The 19,381-nt window shown below is 39.0% G+C and overlaps 1 protein-coding gene across 10 annotated transcripts in view; it reads left to right on the top strand.

Moving 5' to 3' along the window:
• LOC112151185 (partitioning defective 3 homolog) overlaps positions 1–19,381 on the top strand; it is a 327,527-nt gene that overhangs the window by 117,995 nt on the left and 190,151 nt on the right. For all 10 annotated transcript variants that reach the window (XM_024279951.2, XM_024279959.2, XM_036216447.1 and 7 more), the window contains exons 3-5: positions 3,250–3,433; positions 12,162–12,349; positions 13,838–13,981. In XM_024279951.2, coding sequence (XP_024135719.1) covers positions 3,250–3,433; positions 12,162–12,349; positions 13,838–13,981 — 516 coding nt within the window. The remainder of the gene's footprint in view (positions 1–3,249; positions 3,434–12,161; positions 12,350–13,837; positions 13,982–19,381) is intronic.

Below are 19,381 nucleotides of genomic sequence, written 5' to 3' on the forward strand. Positions count from 1 at the left end.
TTGGCTTACCACGGCCACATTCCTAATATGTTCGTATCCTATGTTGTTTGTAATAGCTTCAGCTTGGCATCAATATGTACTTCTACTATTGTAGTAGCTTACTGGTTAATGTTTCAAGCTACAATTTTGCTGGGCCACGACAATTGGAGACCCAACATTGTAAAAAAGTAAAAAAGTAAAAAACAGAAGAAGAAGAAGAAGAAGAGGAAGTTAAATGCAGACAAAAAAAAACAGTTTCTTGTAATTGCACAGTTTGTACTGCATAAATGTCACCAGACTTCCAGGAGGGATTTGGTTCACTAATGCCCTAAATATCAGATGCTTCTCAAATTAAGCGGCAAGTCAAACTTTACTTGATATTTAAAAATCAGGTTACCTAAGAAAGCCAAAGCGAGGACCAAAGAAAAACAAGAAGAGAGCTTTTACCCCAGCACTAATTCTCCTCGGTCCTTTGATTATTTGGCAGACTGCAGTGTTTTCAGTGGAGAGAATCGGGTCCAGATTTGACATGATATTGCTTGTTCCTCTCCCTTGAGTGTGGGCCGCAGCTGCATGGAACCTCTTGCTCTCAGTGCGTCTCTGTGGACTTTTGATTGAGCTTTTCTTATGTCCGAGTGATATTATCTGATGTTCTTGTCAGAAACTGTAAACCAATGTGTCACTAATGGGTGTTGATCATTATCAGATGGCTTTGCTAACATGACAATATAAGGTCAAGCGTGGGACTAACTCATCAGCAAAGTAATATATTATATGAATAATATATTACACTTTTGTATTAACAATTTAACAATTTAATTATTATTATATATATGTATATATATATAATATAATATTGTACATGTGTATTTTAGTAATAGTCTTTTTTTAATTACTTGTATTACAGAAGACAAAAATGCCCCTTCCATCTGTCCGTCCGTCCGTCTATCCATCCATTCATCTTTAGAACCTGCTGAATCCTTTTTGATGTCACCGGGTTGCTGGAGCCTATCCCAGCTACTGTCAGGTGAAGGCAGGGTACACCCTGGTCAGGTTGCAGGAGAACAGCTGAAAGTCAAAAAAGAAGAGGAGAGAGTGTGTCTCGCTTATTGAAAAGTGGAACGGAACAGTTTAGGCGGAGCCACTGAATAATTTCTAGAAACTATTTGATTCAATTTACATGAGCCTGAATTGATTAGATTCCGATTTTTTTCCTATTCTTTCGATTCTTCAATTAAATTTAATGTTAAGTTTACAAATTTATACACATTTGTTCTAAAAATCTATTATTTAATTTCAATATATTTATATTAATCTGACACAGTTCACATATTATAAAATGTATTAGTAAAATAACTAGATTAATATCATCCAGTGTTACATGGATTCTCTAAAGGAGAAGTTCTAACTAAAATGTTCAGATCATTAACATTGTAAACATTGTTCTGCTTCTCCTGGAGGATGTTTCAGTTTGGCCACTAGGTGGCGATCGCGCTATAGAAGTACACTTTATTCTAGAAGACGACAGTATGAGGGAAAAAACGAAGTTTTAGACTACAAATAGTTACTTTCAAAATTATTATTGCCTGTAAGTAAATAAAGATGTTCATTTAGTCAGCAATGTATTTTTTTGGTCAACCTAGCGTTAGCATTAGCCGTCCCATGGGAAATTCTATTGAACGTTAGCATCAAGCTAGCGGACTTTAGCTTTGTGTGCTAAATCGATTTATATTTTTTGTGAATAAATCGATTTACATTGATTAATTGATTTTTTTTTCAACCCAGCCCTATTAGACAGCGCCAATATAGTGCTAATTTAAGCTAACCTTACCAATGTGTGTTAGCATTCTGGGTTTTGTGCATACTTATTTGTTCACGAGCCTGTATTGAAAGTCCCTGCAAACACCAGCAAGCCCTGGTCAGCAGTGGAACTGTAAACATTTCTTTAAATCCTGTTTGTCATACAGGAGAGGAGGGAATCTCTTTCAAGTCTTGCTTACACTGGTCACTGCTTCTTTTGTTTTCTTTTATATAAAATTTACCAAATTGTGTAGATTGAGGTCACCCTAAATGCACAGTTGCATCCTTACAGTATAATTCAAAAGCTGTATGAGTGCGAATAGATGTCTAGGGTGTATGTTTTCATCAGAACAACATAGATATGCTTCTTTTTCAGTCACTGTTTGTAGAGCTTAGTACTCCTATAAATGATTAAATCTGTGCTTCTCTGCTGGTAAACCTTTTCTGGTAAATTATGTAGGCATGACATGTTCAAAGGAGTCTTCCAACCATTTTTCACTCACAGACCTGCAATTTTTTTTTTAATTTAGCGATATGGTGAAACCATGACGTCTGGTCTGAATTTTTTCATCAGGTACTTTTTGCCTAAGGGTGTTTGGTATGCTATTTCCTTTCATCTTAAGAGTTTTCTTATCTGAGAGCAACATAAAAACCCAGATGGACGTCAGCAGACCAAAGATGCTTGAGCTCTTGGGCATTCCTCTTTTAAGGTTTTCAAATGTGGGTGATGTTTTCTGTGTTGGAGGTGTGGGGAGGGGGACGCTTTGACATTATCAAAGCCATGCCTCTGCGTCACATCTCATCAGCAGGGACGGTTGGACGGCGTCCTCTGAACAGGCAGATGCTGGATGGATCTTTCATTTTCTCTCCCAGTTAAAGCGAAGCCAGCTGAACACACATGTGGGCCTGGTGGGAGTCGCAGTGGGATGACACAAATCAAATCTGTAATCTAATAAAGGGGCTCAGTGGAAGCTGGAATTAATCAAATCGTGAATGGAGAACAGCTTTGTGCATAAAAATGGGAAGAGAATTGTGAGAGCAGTTTGAGTGAAAAGAATGGGATCGGACATAAGAAATGAGGCAGTACTGTCAGCCATGAGAGTCTTAAATTCTACATACGTCTATGGGTGGTCCTTTTGAGTTTGATCGTAGGCCGCCATACGCTTTTTAGTGCGTGTTCCAATAGAAAAGCAGTTAATGTCCCCCCCAGCAATTTACGCCTCATAAGTAGACCAGACAACCATTTCTTTGAAGGTCTGCTTCAGTTTGATTTGTTTTGTCTTCATTTTTGGAAGGGAAAAAAAAGATTTTATCTTTTGGTGAAATTTAAGGGCTACTCCCATTTGTATCACGTTACACTTTCTGTTTTGTAAGAAAGCAAACTTCTGTTTGTTACAAAAACTCATTTGTCAGCTCTATCTTTTTCCCTAAAGGCTTCTTTATTTATTTGTTTTTTTTTTCTCCCTCCAGCTTATAGCTTTCTATGATGAGCAGGAGCCTCATCATGGAGGTGACGGCACCAGCGCTAGCTCCACCGGGACCCAGAGCCCGGACTTGTTTGCTGCAGACCTCAGCGCCGGCAGTGGCGCCTCGGCCTTCCAGCCCTACCAGGCAACGAGTGAAATTGAAGTCACACCGTCAGCTCTGCGCACCAGTGAGTCCCTGTATAATCAATATCTTGACAAATCTGTCAGTTAGCACCATCCTTGTTAAAGATCCAAGGAAAATTTCTGGTATAACTAATGCATTTTGTTTGTGCAATAACAGGGATTTTTTTAAATTCTTTTAGTCCTTTGATTCAAAATCAAGTTTCACAATAGCTTTCTGATTTGATCCTTTTGAAATCCCCCCTTTTTTTAGAACCATTAATCTCACTTACAGTTCTGTCATTTTTTAAAAAAACCAGTGATGAATCTTAAGTATGAACTCTTGTTGTGCTCACCGACCTCTAATTGACTTTAGTGCACAGTGCCCAAAAATCTGTAGATTTGCTTCCATCAAGTGTTGTTTGCTGTGATGGCACTTGTCATTTTTATGTTATAATCAAATAAACCTACTTTGTCTCAATCCAAATTGTATTTTACAAGATTCATTATCGATCAATATTTTTTATTTTGAAATGATTTTATAATGATATAGGTTGATTTAAATCATTTAACAGCTTGCCTCAGACAAATCTATCTGGTTGGATAAATTGATTCATTGATTAGTCATTACACCCCCATGTGATAGCCACTGCATGGTAATGGGATATGTTTACTACTTTTATTATGCTATAAATTTTTAGCAAAAAAAAATAAATTTAGTTCACTTGTCACAGCTACACTAACTATGTTTTACACAGCATGCTCCTCCAGCTATTTTTCATGTAGCATGCTAAATTAGCTAGGTTTCATGTAGCATGCTAAACTATGTTTCATGTAGCATGCTACATTAGCTATGTTTTGTGTACCATGTTACACTAGCTATGCTTCACATAGCATGCTCCAGTAGCTAGTTTTCATGTAGCATGCTACATTATGTTTTATGTCGCATGGTACATTAGCTATGTTTCATGTAGCATGCTACATTAGCTAGTTTTCATGTAGCATGCTACATTATGTTTTAACTAGCATGCTACACTAGCTATGTTTCATGTATCATGGTACATTAGCTATGTTTCATGTACCATGCTACATTAGCTAGTTTTCATGTAGCATGCTACATTATGTTTTGACTAGCATGCTACACTAGCTATGTTTCATGTATCATGCTACATTAGCTATGTTTCATGTACCATGCTACACTAGTTGTGTTTCATGTAGAGTGCTAGCTATGTTCCACATAGTGTGCTACACTATCTATGCTTAAACTAGCGTGTTATACTAGCTATGTTTTAACTAGCATACTACACTAGCTATGTTTAAACTAGCATGCAGCACTAGCTATGTTTAATGCAGCATTGCACTCTACCTATGTTCCACAGAGCCTATGACACTAGCTATTTGTAAAGTAGCCCGCTACACTAGCTATGTTTAAAGTAGCGTACTACACTACCTATGTTTAACTAGCATGCTACACTAGCTATGTTTTAACTAGCGTGCTACACTAGCTATGTTTAAACTAGCATGCTACACTAGCTATGTTTAAACTAGCATGCTACACTAGCTATGTTTAATGCAGCATGTACTCTAGCTATGCTCCACAGAGCCTATGACACTAGCTATTTTTAAACTAGCATGCTACACTAGCTATGTTTAACTAGCATGCTACACTAGTTTTGTTTAATGCAGCATGTACTCTAGCTATGTTCCACAGAGCCTATGACACTAGCTATTTTTAAACTAGCATGCTACACTAGCTATGTTTTACGTGACATGCATCACTAGCTATGATTTATGCAGAATGCTACACTAGCTATGTCTTACCAGAATGCTACACTAGTTATGTTTCATGTAGCAACAGCCTTCATAATGCTTCTGTTTCTAAAATAACATTTTATAGCACAACTTGTGGGTTTTATTTTTAACTTCAGTATCACACTTTGAGCTTGTAGCAATTCTACCCTAATTGATAGTTTTGTTTTCAATTTTATATACACTGGTTTAGGCAGGTGTTGAACCCATAGTTTGTTAATACCACCTATACTTAATATATATACTGTATGTATATATATATATATATATATATATATATATATATATATATATATATATATTGTAGAAACAGGTTGTGACGGATGGACACCAACGGCTAAACCTAAACAATGTTTCTCAAAACACAAAAACTATCTCAAGATGTCCTTACTTATACAGACGATAAACTACCAACAGAGTTATTGCTGTTTGATATACACGTGTTTTCATTTCTCCTTTACAAAACACATGCAGACAAAGTATTAAGACCTTGCCAGGCCTTTTGGAAAACCATTCTAATTAAAATATTTCTCTTCATCTTTTTTTTTCTTTGGTAGTTCCCAAGCCTCTAATGACAAAATGAAATCCGACACCATGTTATAAATTACTATATTTAAATAGTGCGTATAGCTAATTAAATTCTTGCATATTCCGGAGCGGCTTCTGAACTAATGACATGTGAAATGGCATTGATTGATGGATACCATGTTTTCTGTGTCACACATGTATAAACACACATACAAACACACACACACACACACAGCAGGGGGTGGTGGGTGGGGGGGCGGTGATGGGAGGGTGAGGGGGCGGGTCATTCTTGTTTTAATTGGATCTGTGTATGAGATGGGAAGCTTCAAGAAAAAAAGAAATCTGCGGCATAATCACAGCTGCCAGTTTCATCTAGTTTACCCATTTTCATAACAAATTCCAGCCTGGCCTAATTGACAGCACAGAATCTCATCAGCTGAGTTTTAATAGCTTTTAAAAGAGAAATGTCGGACATGGTGGAGAGAGAGTTTGATTAATTTTTTCATGAGTGCTTAATGAGAATTGCTTTCAGTCACTGATTTATTGCAGGAGAGGCAGCGAGAAGCACTGAGGGTCTTTGCTAATTTTCTTGTTTGGTCCACAGACTCTGAAGAGATACGGCTGAGCTTATTAGACAAGGGAGCTCTTTTGAAATGCCCAGATGGATTAACGTGATTTTCTTGCCTTTGATAAACGGCTGTTGTTCTGGACGAAGAAGATCCCTTTGAGGAAGGAAGCAAACGTGTTGCAGTGGGTTTCAGAGTGAAGGTGTTCTCGTAATGATGTGAACTCCGGTCTCAACCCACAAGACCATAACAGCACTCATTACTAAAATGTTGTGCTTAAGTTAAAATGAATGATTCCATGATCAAAAGGTTAATGACAGCAGCTGTGCTTTAGGGTCACATTGCAATTTGAGTGATGACTGAAAGTTAGCGGCTCTCCCCCTGCTGGCAGTGATGCAATTTATCCAGCGCAGACCCCCCCCTTCATTTATGTAAATTACATCCCAACATTACTGCAGTAAATTCAAGGAACGTAATGATCACTCTGGTTTTCTGCTAACAGCTACCAACAGCTGTGATTAGCATTGTAAGTAAACAGAAGATGACTGTAAGCACTTGAGTAAACAATGTGATCAGAACGGGAAGGAAAAACACACAACCGTTGGTGTTTAAGACTCTTTACTTTTTAGCAGTATCTTTCATAAATTACGCAATGTTCATTTTTGCAAAATCAGCCATTTATTTTTAGGCATGATGAGCTAGCAATGAATTGAGGAAACAAAACATTTGTGGTACATCACCATAGCAGCAAACGTTTTGTGTGCAATTGGGAGTCTTTTTACCATTTAGAGTCCGAACATTTATTGATCTATTGTAAAATTGTGGTCTTTTAACCATGATTATGCTGATTTTAGCCAATATACAAAAACCAGTGTTGCTTTCTTGGATAGAAGTTTATTAGAAATTCAGTTTTGAGTTTTAGCAACAAAAACGACAGATTTGATCCAGCTCAGACGAGGGAAACAAAGATGTATGCGAGGAGATGCATCCGAAGTTTGGGCCGCATTTTTTTCCACATTTCATTAACACCAATTTGAATAAAGAAATACCTAGCAATACAATTTTGAGTTTCTTTATTCGTGTCAGGGGTCTGTAACCTGTGGCTCTTTTTCCCTCTCTTGTGGCTCTGTGGTTAAAGAAAAAAAAAGTTTACATTTTAAAAAGTAATGCAAAAAGTCAGTGAATAATAAGTTTTAGTAATAGAATTTTGAGTACCGTTTATCACAGAAAAACAATTAAGGTCAGCCAGAATTTGGCTGCACATTTTCTATTTCTGAACAAATGGAAAGTTTTTTTGTGCCCCTTATAGTTTAAAATATGTAAATCATTGACTTAACTCGCTCTGATCTAATTTTGGTCAGTTAGATTTACACATTTCTCCCTGAGATGCACCACAAAAAATAAAATAACAGTTTTTTTTTTTTTTAAATCACTGCTGACATTACACAACCTACTACTACAGTTGCTGCATTGAGATGATCCTTTGTGACTTAAGGTGTCTCTTATTTTGAAAAACCCATCAGAGGTTACTAAAAGTCTATTTTCTTTTCATATTTGTTTTATTTATGGCAAAAACCAATAGTTCATTTACATTTATCATTATAACAATAAGATACATACAAATCAGTGTCCTAATTTTTTAAAGGGTGAAGTTAGACTTTGAGGCTCCTACTGGGATGTCGTCGGTGAGAAATCGACCCCAATGGCTCGTTAGGTGTTGAAGGCCGTCCTCCATCCTTCAAAAATACCACAAGAAGACAAGAAGATGCTAAAAACCCTAAAAACTAGGGGTGTTTATTAGGGATGTCCCGATCAGGTTTTTTTGGGCCCGATCCGATTCCGAGTCATTTGATTTTGTGTATCTGCCAATACCGAGTCCCGATCTGATACTTTTATAAGACATTTAAAACATGAATAAATTAAACAAACAGATTAGTGTTGTCCCTCATTTATATTTTAATAACCTTCTTTTATCATTAAAAACTAAAATAAAACACTTCTATGAAGTAGCTTTAATAAACAAGTAAAAATACAGCAAATATAAACTAGGAAAGAAAATACCATTTTCTTGTTATATAAGTGATAATTAGTCATGTGATAAAGTTTAGTGACTTTAGCTTTAACAAATTTAGAGCTATTGAACATTTTTGACCAAATGTGATTCCTGTTCTCATTTAAAATTCTTAAAAATTAATTATGATTTTGTTTTAGCATAAAATTTGATGAGTGTTCATGAATAGCTGATATCATTATTATTTTTAATTTATTAGTTTTATTTATTTAGTTATTTTTTCAAGGTTATGTGCTTATTTTTTAAGTTCTTAAGACATCACATTTTCAGTTTTATTACCACAGTAGTTAATTTCTTTTTAACTGTTATTTCTCTGTCAGATAAATAAAACAGGCATATCAAAGGACAGCTCGGGTCCTAAGGAGTTAAATCACAGCGCTAGCATGTAGCAGTTAGCAGCTGCTGTGTAGCCGTCTGTCTGCAGCATGAAGAGCTTCACATTAAAAATAAACAAAAACTCTGTCTTTTTCTGTTTAAATGCCTTTATATGTTGTTGTTTGTGTTATGACAAACCAATAGAGACACTTGCTGTCAGTTTAAAGCGTTTTCAAAGGAGTTATTGATCCCGGAAGTTAGCTTTCTAGCTAGCTTTGTTAGCTTTTGTTTTGTTAGCCTTATGCTTGACTTGCTGCCGTTTTCTGCTGTGTTTTCTGGTAATGACATTTTGTGATCTTTTCGTGACATGCAGACTTGTAGTGGAGTATTTATCCATAAAGATAAGATGAAATTAAAAAGCTCTGATCATAATGAAAATAAATGAAATGTCCGATCCTGATCGGACAAAGGAATCCGATTCCGATCGAGTCCCCAACCACGTGATCGGCCCCGATTTCCGATCACGTGATCGGATCGGGACATCCCTAGTGTTTATCTTTCCCTCTCACACGATTCGATGCACATCTTGGTACATGATGCACGTATCGATACATAAACGATTCAACTAACCTTTTGCCAATAAAATGCAGTCCGATTCTTTTTACCAAAATTGTCCAAATCTAGATAACTATAAATAATGATGCATGCCTTTAACAGAGAAACTTTATTCAGGATCGACTTGGAAGAAGGAAGCTTGTGATTGGATGTCTTTGTTTGCATCACATGCACATAAAAAGACAAAGACAAAAGGAAAAACACCAGACAGCTTGCGTAAAACAGATGATTAATTCCTTGATTGATCTTTTACCTTTTCACCAACATAATCTTGATTATATCTGTGGTTTTTAAAATGATACTAAAGTCATTTTTCGATACGTATCTATTTTTTTTATATTCCTAACAGATACCACTATTAATGCCAGTGCCTGATTGATGTTTCAATACGTATCTAACATCTTTTACATCCCTACTAAAAACACAATTTTCATTAGAGTGGGTCTTTAAAGAGTTTAATGTCCTGCAAAAAGAGCTGAAAAGAAGGTGTCACAAATCAAGAGCGGTAGCCAAACCCAAAAGGGAAATGTTGGTTTCTAACAAAAAGTATTAGTTTAGAGCAGATGCAGCAATGATATCTAAAAATTTGCTATTTTATTATGATACCTTAAAACATGACCCTGATTAGAATGTTTCTCTATCATGGATGTAATTACAATGCTTGCGCAAAATCACAGCCTTGGATGGGATTTTTCAACATCAAGAGAGTTCAAAAAAGATTATCTGCCCAAATAGTTCAATTTTGTTTGAAGCCAACCCAGCTCAAAGAACAATCAGCCGTAAGGCATCTGCTAAAAAGGCTTTCCCCTCCCACGGCTCTAAACCCCTTAGCTCTCATGCTCTTGATGTCCCATCTCAACTTGGCCAAGTATGAGTGTTTGCACACACATGAACCTGTTTACTGATTCAACAATTACTGTAGTTGTTGGCTCAAAGACCTCCAAAAACAAACGTTTCCACAGATTTGTGTCCACACATGTAGATTTCAGTACACACACCCCAACAAAATCTGTGAAATGGCCTGACAGTCAGGGACGTACATGGTGGGTGTGTAAAGACTCATTCTATAAAGTATGGAAACACCAAAAGTAAAATATAAATAAACAAAAAAAAAGTTAAAAAAAAAATATTATTATGAGTTATCTAGTGCTTTTTATTAAACAAATGCTCAAAAGTATTACAGTATTACTGAGATAACTGTCCAAACTCAACACGTATTTTTTCTGAACTATCTGGTATCCATCCAGTACATTTTTTAGCCAATCAGACTCGACCGCTTAACCATTATTCACATGCATTTGTACCGGGGTTGCCCTGTATGTATGCTGCAGGTTTGTTAGGACTGCAAGTGTCACCTCAAGGGACATCATGAAAATGGGATGTACCATTGTCATGTGTAAGTGTATCTTAAAGTATTTGTAGGGCTAGTGTAAGTTGCGCGTATTCATGATGTAAGAGTGACGGTGTCATTGGTACTCCAGTGCCTTGTTTCCACCAGAGCGGACCAGTACAGTATTTTGAGTGTTTCCATTTTAGCAGAAGTGTCAAACTCAATCGGACAACAGGCCAAAATCCAAAACACACTAAAACTATATATTTAAAACTATATATTTAAAACTTTAAACCATAACTTTTTAACATCATTATGAACTAGATATATAGCATTACTTGTGATAATGCTAGTGTGAATGCTTTAAGCTGAATTTGGCCGCTGAAGATGCTAGTGTGTCACTCAGTTTACCCTTACTTACATTGCAGTGGTTGCTACGACCTGTTGCCAGCAGCAAACCCATCGAAGAAAAATTGTGCATGAACATTTTCTCTCTACGGGCTCACCGAGTGGTCTATGACCTTGATACTTTGTGTGGGTTTGCCCATTTTTCGCTCACAGACATCCCATATCTACCTGTAAGGTCAGTTGTGACGAAATCTAAAATGCAACTGATTTAATTTTTTTCAAACATTGTTTTGTTCATGCGGATTTTCTAATATTTTGTCCTTATTGGAGTAATTATTTGACCCTCAGCTCATCGCCCACATGCTGCAACTTCTAAACAGTGAAGAGTTTTAATGGAACACATCGGTGGCGCAAGTGGTTAGCACTCTTGCCTCACAGCGAGAAGGCCCCGGTTCAAATCCCGGCTGGGACCTTTCTGTGTGGAGTTTGCATGTTCTCCCCGTGCATGCGTGGGTTTTCACCGGGGACTCCGGCTTCCTCCCACCGTCCAAAAACATGCTTCATAGGTTGATTGGTGACTCTAAATTGCCCCTAGGTGTGAATGTGAGAGTGAATGGGTGTGTGATTGAGGCCCTGCGACGGACTGGCGACCTGTCCAGGGTGTACCCCGCCTTCGCCCTTCAGTAGCCGGGATAGGCTCCGGCACCCCCGCGACCCCGAAAGGGACAAAGCGGTCAAGAAGATGGATGGATGGATGGACATCCACTCCCACTGCTGTTTCACAGCAAGCCTTCCCTCATCTTGTTGTTCCCACACAGTTTACTGGTCTCTGTTCAGAGGGAGTTCCCTGAGACTGGAGACCTCACTGAAGCTGTGTGATTGGGCTTCCAGTGATAAATCGGATTTATTAACAAAAAGATGATAATGGAATCTCCATGATTAACTGTCTTTTTAACTCCATATTGTCGGAGGAATGGGATTTGTTCCAGCAAATTTACATCAATCATCCATAAATATGGTAATGTGTCTTTGTCTTCACTCTGTCAGTGACGCCACGTCTGGTTATTCATACATCAACAAAAGGGAGAAAAATGGTGGGGATATAACTTTTTCAAAGCATTTGTTTCCCAAAGAAGGGAAAACAGAATCTCTGCAATTTATTATCCAGATGTTAACACAGCTCTGACACTTCCTTCTTCTGTCCTCTTCCGCAGACATGCCCCTCCATGTCAGGCGCAGCAGCGACCCCGCCCTGCTGACGGTCAACGGGCCGTTTAGCGCCGTTGAGTCACGGGTCCAAACGGAAGAGACGCCATCCAGGAAAACCCCTACTCGCTGGTCCACCACCGCTGGCTTCTTGAAAGCACGCCACTGCTCTGGCACAAACAGCCTGGAGAGGAAGGTGGGAAGCTTTGGGTCAAGGAGCTGCTACCAAACAAAACTATACATCAAGATTATTGGCATTGACTGGACACATTTGATTTGATTAAAGTGAACCAGAGTTTGTTTCTCCCAATTTATCTGGAATACATTTTCGAACTGAATACACACAAGCGGTTCCTGGTCCAGGTTCAGGGGAGTCTCTTGGGCCCGTCTTTGAAGTGGTCTCGGTTCGTTTCCAATCGGAGTGAGCTCCGTTTTCAGACTGAGTTTCCTTTGTCTGAATAGTAGGGGTGTGCCAAAATATCGATATTGTGATATATTGCGACATTTAGTCCTGCAATTAATTCTCAATGTGTTTTTACCCATTGCTCTCTCACAGAGGCTGTAAAACGTTACACTCATCATCCTTTGGTGAGACGTTCCCTCAGAGGTAGATAGTTGCATTGTGAGACTGGCAGCTATTTTAATTAGTTTTAGTTTTAATTAGTTAATTTTTGTTCTGTTGTTTACATCAATTTTTCACCAAGTAGTGGCACTGGTGTTCATATTTACTATTGTCAAAACTGAATTTTACAGATAAATCAAATTCAGTTGTTGTCTATGCTTGTCAAAGACAGTATTACTAATTTCAGCAAATTTGCACAAAAGTGTCTAATATTTGTTGCACAAAATAAGACACAAGTTGTTTATTATGATTGTGTTGAAGCTAAAAAAAAGGGGGGGGAGGGATATATTTTCCTAAAAAAACATTTGTTCTTATATATATTGTGAGTTATTAGAGAGGATTCCTACCAATTATCCCAGTATCATCGATATCATGAGCCATGGATCGTGTATCTCATCGTATCATGAGGTGATTCCCAGCCGTATGAATAGGCTCTGAGACACAGCAACTCATTGAAATGTGGTTGGATGAATGAAGACGAACTTTTAAAGAGATACACATTGATTCACACTGTTTTTACAACGATCCATATGTCCTAAACACTTATCAGCGTACCTTCTTAGCTGTCGTCTCCTCAGTAACAGTCTTGCAGCATGCCTCCACCGTAACAAAGCAGCAATTAAAATGTTGTATCTTCTGTTGAGACAGACGCTCAAAATTATTCAGCCAAATATAAAGTTTGAAAAAGTGAAAAATCTCAAAAAGGACTGCAATGCTTTGGAATTCCATTGTTTTTTTCTCGTTGCCTTGCCCCACGCTTGTAACTCCTGGCCAATGAGTGAAGATCCCTTTAGTCACATGGTTTGGTTAGAAACATCATTCTTGGGTTTATTGCAGTCTGAATACAGACTAAATTAAGCGGACTCGGTCAGGACGATGTGAGTTTTTCAGTCTGAATACACCCCCAGAGTGTGTATCTGGAGGCTGGGAACTGAGGGCTTGACTCAACCATTGAATTATACTAAAAACTCTAAATATAAGACCCAATGAGTTTAGTGTTTGATTTTGGGTTGAAACCTCCAAATGCTGAGTACATCTCTAATGAAATCTATCTCTTTAAAGGGTAAAGGTCTGGATACGTACCGCAGCTTACCACGGGATGCAGGAACCTGGGCCAATCAGAGGGAGTTTCAGCGAGAAACGGCCCGCTCTTCCCTCAGCGCCAATCACCCCATGGTTGACCGCTGGTTGGAGAGGCAGGAACAAGTAAGGCTGGTTTGAGATTCTTAGATATTGTCAGAGCGTTTTCTACCGCGTTTGTGTCATTTTTGTGGTCATTTCTTAAAGGACGGCTCTGCTCTGATATCTTTTGGCAGCTTGTCGAAAAGCAGCAGCCGTCTATCTCTTATGTTGAAAGAGATGGATGGAGAGACCCTGCAATCACTCTGCAAGAATGAGTGACTTGAATTTAAATCCAGAGTGCCTATGTTTCTATTGAAATCATCAAGCACCAGACGCCCCTTTGCATTCTGGACCATCAGCAGGCAGTAAATTGTACATGGCAGGAAAGTATTGCGGTTGTCAAGGCGAGGAATAATAACGGCATGTATCAAGAGCTGTAGGGCATACCGAGTCAACTTAAGTTTTGTTGGGTTGTAAATTTGAAATATGACTGAGGCCCAGATGTAATGAGTAGGAGAAGGACAAATGGTTGACTCTTCATAGCAAACAGCTTATTCTGGGCTTTGATCAGAAGATCAGGATAAGATGCGCTTTAATGCTTATGACTGAGTCTCTGAACGATTGGTGATGAATGGATGATAGCTTTGTATGTTCAAGCTTGAGCCAGAGAAGATATTTCAGACCTTTTTTTAAACTTAACATGTAAACAATTTTGTGTAGTAATGGAAAACATTAATCTATCTATCTATCCATCCGTCCGTCCATCCATCCGTCTGTCTGTCCATATGTCCAGTCATCTAGCTGTGTCCATCCAACCATCTGTCCATCCAACCATCTGTCCATCCATTCGTCTGTACCTCCATCCGTCTGTACCTCCATTCATCTGTCCGTCTGTCCATATGTCCAGTCATCTATCTCTGTCCATCCATCCATCCATTTGTCTGTCCATCCATCCATCCATCTGTCCATCCGTCGATCCGTCCATCCATCCATCCATCTATCTGTCCATCCATTCATCAGTCCATTGAACAATCTGTCTATCCATCCGTCTGTCTATCTGTCCATCCATCTGTCCATCCATCTGTCCATCCATCTGTCCATCCATCTGTCTGTCCCTCTGTCCTGTCATCCATCTGTCCATCCATCTGTCCAGCCATCTGTCTGTCCATTCGTCGATCCGTCCATCTGTCCTGTCATCCATCTGTCCATCCATCCGTCTGCCCCTCCATCCATCTGACCATCCATCTGTCCTGTCATCCCTATCTGTCCATCCATCCATCCATCTGTCCATCTATTTATATGTCCATCCAACCATCTGTCCATCCATCCGTCTGTCCGTCCATCCATCTGTCCATCCATCCGTCTGTCCGTCCATCCATTTGTCCATCCGTCTGTGTAAAGTGCTTTACAGTCACTATCCTATTCACCAACACAAATTCACACACTGATGGGTGCTCTGATGCCTTATGCTATGTTCACACCGCCCTCTGCAAGGTGCGTTCAAGTGACCACTTAAATGAAAAGTCTATATTCATGAATCGCGATCCGATTCATGAATCAAGCTCAACAATTTACAGATCTGTTTCACTGTTTTTACTTTTTAATGTTTGTAGAGCTTCTATCTTTTTACTGGATGTATTGAATTTAAATGATATGTATTAAATCATCATTATTTATCCCTTTATTATTAACATTTGGCCAGCAGTTGAGGAGTTACAGGAATCAAAGAATGTAAACAGTGGAGCAAAAGTTCTGGGATTAAACCAAATTAGTTTTTCAGAACTTGTGTCAGTAAAGGACGCTTCAGTCTATTTTTTTTTTCCAACTACAAAAAAACACACAAAAAATTTACTTTGAAAATGGGAAGCTTCGCCGACACTTCCTTTTGAAGATTTGTTTACTTTCTGAGACAGAAGTGCTGCACACTCAGTTTAATATTAGTTCATTAATCTAAACATCATTCTGTATTTCAGATCATAAATGCATTGTTCCTGAATTGTACTTTTACTACACTCTACAATATTTATGAAGATTCAGAATTGGCGATCTTGGATTTTACAAATATCCATACTCGTATTTTCAGGAGTTGATTGCTCCCATAACAATCATAACGATCAGATACTCATTACACAAAACTCCTGTGTTCACCTGTAACTATACAAGTCTCTACAACCGTTTTCAGGCTCTATGTACTTTCAACAACCAGGGACTTGGATTTGGTAGTAACCTAAAGATTTTAATTCACTGGAGTGCCAACCGTTTGTAAATTGATCATGATTATTAATAATTGTTGTTTTTAATTGGCCACAATTCTATGACACCATGGCTTTTATGTATCGGAACAGAGCTGTGAAAGAAAAAAACTGGGGCAAGATTCACTAGATTTGCACCACGCCTCCTTCAACTGTAGGTGACAGACAACAGAAGAAGAAGAAGAATCCCCTTTCTGCTCATCCAGTGTGAACATCATAAACATGCATTCAAAAAGATGCTTTCAGTGGGTTCTTGAATGCACTTCATATGCCTGGTGTGGTTATAGGTTTGTGCCAGCGTGATGCCATGTTCACAAGTTGGGTTTAGTGTATTGTCCAAAGACGTTTCAACACATGGGCAGTTAGAGCGGGAACCGAACCTGCAATCTTCCAACCAGAGGTTGACTGCTCTATCTCTGCACCATGGTACACTCAGTTGAGTTACTCTTGCAAGGATAACCGCTTTGTCTGTTATTTCTTTGTTTTTTTTAGATGTAGACATGGATTTTTTTTATTAGTTAAACAAATGGACACAGATTTCTCATCCTGTTGTTTTTGGTCTGCTCTGTCTCCTTGTTTTGAGTTCAATTTATTGACGCTTACACAGAAACTTGGTTCCAGGAAAGCTCTTGCAACAATAGTTCGTGAGAAAAGAAAATCCTCTATTAAATAGGAGCAGATGAAAGTATCCAGACTCCACACTTTCCCTGGAGTCATCGCACTTTACTTTTGCGGCTTTGCTAGGAATGATTGTCCTGCTGCAGGACAGCCATTCATTGTAAGGACAGGAGACAGAGAACGGCGCTGTCTAGGTTCTTAAGAAGAAAGCGTTTGACATGTCGGCTTACGTAAGGCTGCACCGCCGGCAAAAAATGAAAAATAAATTAAAATGAAACAAAGAAGGTAGTATATTATGCTCATTAAGACTACGTCATGCATTTTTAATGCTTTTGCAGCTTCCATACATTACATTCTCCACCCGATCTAAGTTTGCTTCAGCACCTAAACTAATTCATCTGTCGCACGATTGGCCCCCGGAGCCCTTTCCCAGCTGTGTGTGAAACCTTTGTAGAGACCATGAAACACAACGGTATGCAGTAAAAAAAGAATAGCACTCCAAGAATAGAATATGCAATGATTTAATTATATCAGAGCTGCTTGGAAGGCTGAATTAAGCAAAGCAATTTCCTCAAGTTAGTTTCATCTGATCATCCCCGAATGAATGACACAGAATTGATGAGTGTGAAATGAGGAGAAGGATTAGAATAAAGCGTTGTAGAATGAAGACGGTCTATTCTCTCGCTGTGGAAGGTTGGGCTTTCTCTCCTAAGTGGATGCACCGAGACTGGGATTTGCTTTGCGCTCAAGTGAGTCGTAGTGATTCGCGCAGCAAATGAATGAAGCCATTCTCCGGTCCAAGGTGGGCAATTGTGCGTGCCTGCAGCAGAACTGGCAGCTCCCTGACACACGGCAAAGAGATTGAACTGCAGCCGTTTTGAGCCGCGTTCACGAGCTTCTGAAAGCTACCACCTCCCTTTGGCAACAGGTTGGGGGTTGCTATGGCAACTGTGAGCTGTCAGTCGAGTGTGTATTAATGAGAGCTGCACGGAGAAAAGGGCTCTGCATCTTCCCGCTGCGTGTCTGCGGGTTTTTGTGCATTCGTGTGTGTGTTTGTGATTGTGCATGGGTCAAAAAAAAAATCTATCCAATTTCCAGCTGAACTGCAAAAAAACTAATTAAAAGGTAAGAGCAAAAGCCACTGAGCCACCTGGAGCGTCGGTGAGCTGACCCTCTACAGACCTCTCCAACATGCTGTGCAGGTCAGCCTGCATGTCACAGTGTGATCGCTTCGATTACTCTGCTGATTTTTTTATATATTCTGTTTCCTCAAAGGGTATTACGAAACACAAAAATGACACAAAGTAATAGGAAAACAATTTGAAGTCATATGCAGCAGATGTTTTTAAAGACCCACTCCAGTGAAAATTGTATTTTTGGTGTTTTTAATGTGTCTGATACAGTTCACATACTGTAAAACACTGTAAAATTTACTGGTCAAATTATAATGAGATTATTAAAACCGTACAGTGTTACATTGTTTCTCAAATAGAGAAGCTCCAACAATTGTTCTGCCTCACCTGGAGGGCGTTTCAGTTTGGCCACTAGGTGGCGATCTCGCTATAGCATTACATCGTATTCCAGAAGAAGAAAGTATGAGCAAAAAAATGTTTTTGACCACAAATGGTTACTTTAAAAAATATTTCCCTAAAAGAGGTTGGAAAATTCATACCTGTGAGTATATTATGATGTACATTTAGTCAGCCATCTATGTTTCGGTCGATGGAGCAATAACGTATAAGAAATCCCATTATACGTCAGGATCAAGCTTGTGGACTTTAGTTCTATGCATTAGATCAGTCTCTATTTTTATGGATTGATTATTGATCTGTTAAGCTTGGATCAGATTCATTCATTCATCTTCCTTTCCGCTTCTTCCCTTTCGGGGTCGCGGGGGTGCCGGAGCCTATCCCGGCTACTGATGGGTGAAGGCGGGGTTCACCCTGGACAGGTCGCCAGTCTGTCTCAGGGCCTCAATCACACACCCATTCACTCTCACATTCACACCTAGGGGCAATTTAGAGTCACCAATTAACCTATGAAGCATGTTTTTGGATGGTGGGAGGAAGCCGGAGTCCCCGGTGAAAACCCACGCATGCACGGGGAGAACATGCAAACTCCACACAGAAAGGTCCCAAATCCTCCAGCCGGGATTCCAACCGGGGCCTTCTTGCTGTGAGGCAGAGCGCTAACCACTGCGCCACCGTGCAGCCCGCTTGGATCAAATCAGATTGATTAATCCATTTTATTAACAGCCCTAATTTTATTGATGATAGACTGTATATTTAATGAAAATTGGGCTTAAAATTGCATTTCTAAGGATGTCTTTATCAAAATTGTGATGAGTCAAGAGCAGACAAAAAAAAAAACTTGTTTGAAAAAATAGGATATTCCTGAAGTAGAAACTACAAGCTCCCTGTTTCACTCAATTCTGATGCATCCACTTGAAGACAAATAGATCCATGAACGTCTTGGTTCTCCTTGTTTGAGCTGGCATCCTGCTCAAAGCTACGACATTCCTCGCCATTTTTGTTGCATAATAATGACAGTTTGGGATGTGAGGTCTAAAAGCTAAACAGAGAGCTCTTATAGATGGGTAACGGGACAGGGGAGG

This window comes from Oryzias melastigma, linkage group LG17 (genome assembly GCF_002922805.2).
Source record: "Oryzias melastigma strain HK-1 linkage group LG17, ASM292280v2, whole genome shotgun sequence".
Taxonomy (NCBI): domain Eukaryota; kingdom Metazoa; phylum Chordata; class Actinopteri; order Beloniformes; family Adrianichthyidae; genus Oryzias; species Oryzias melastigma.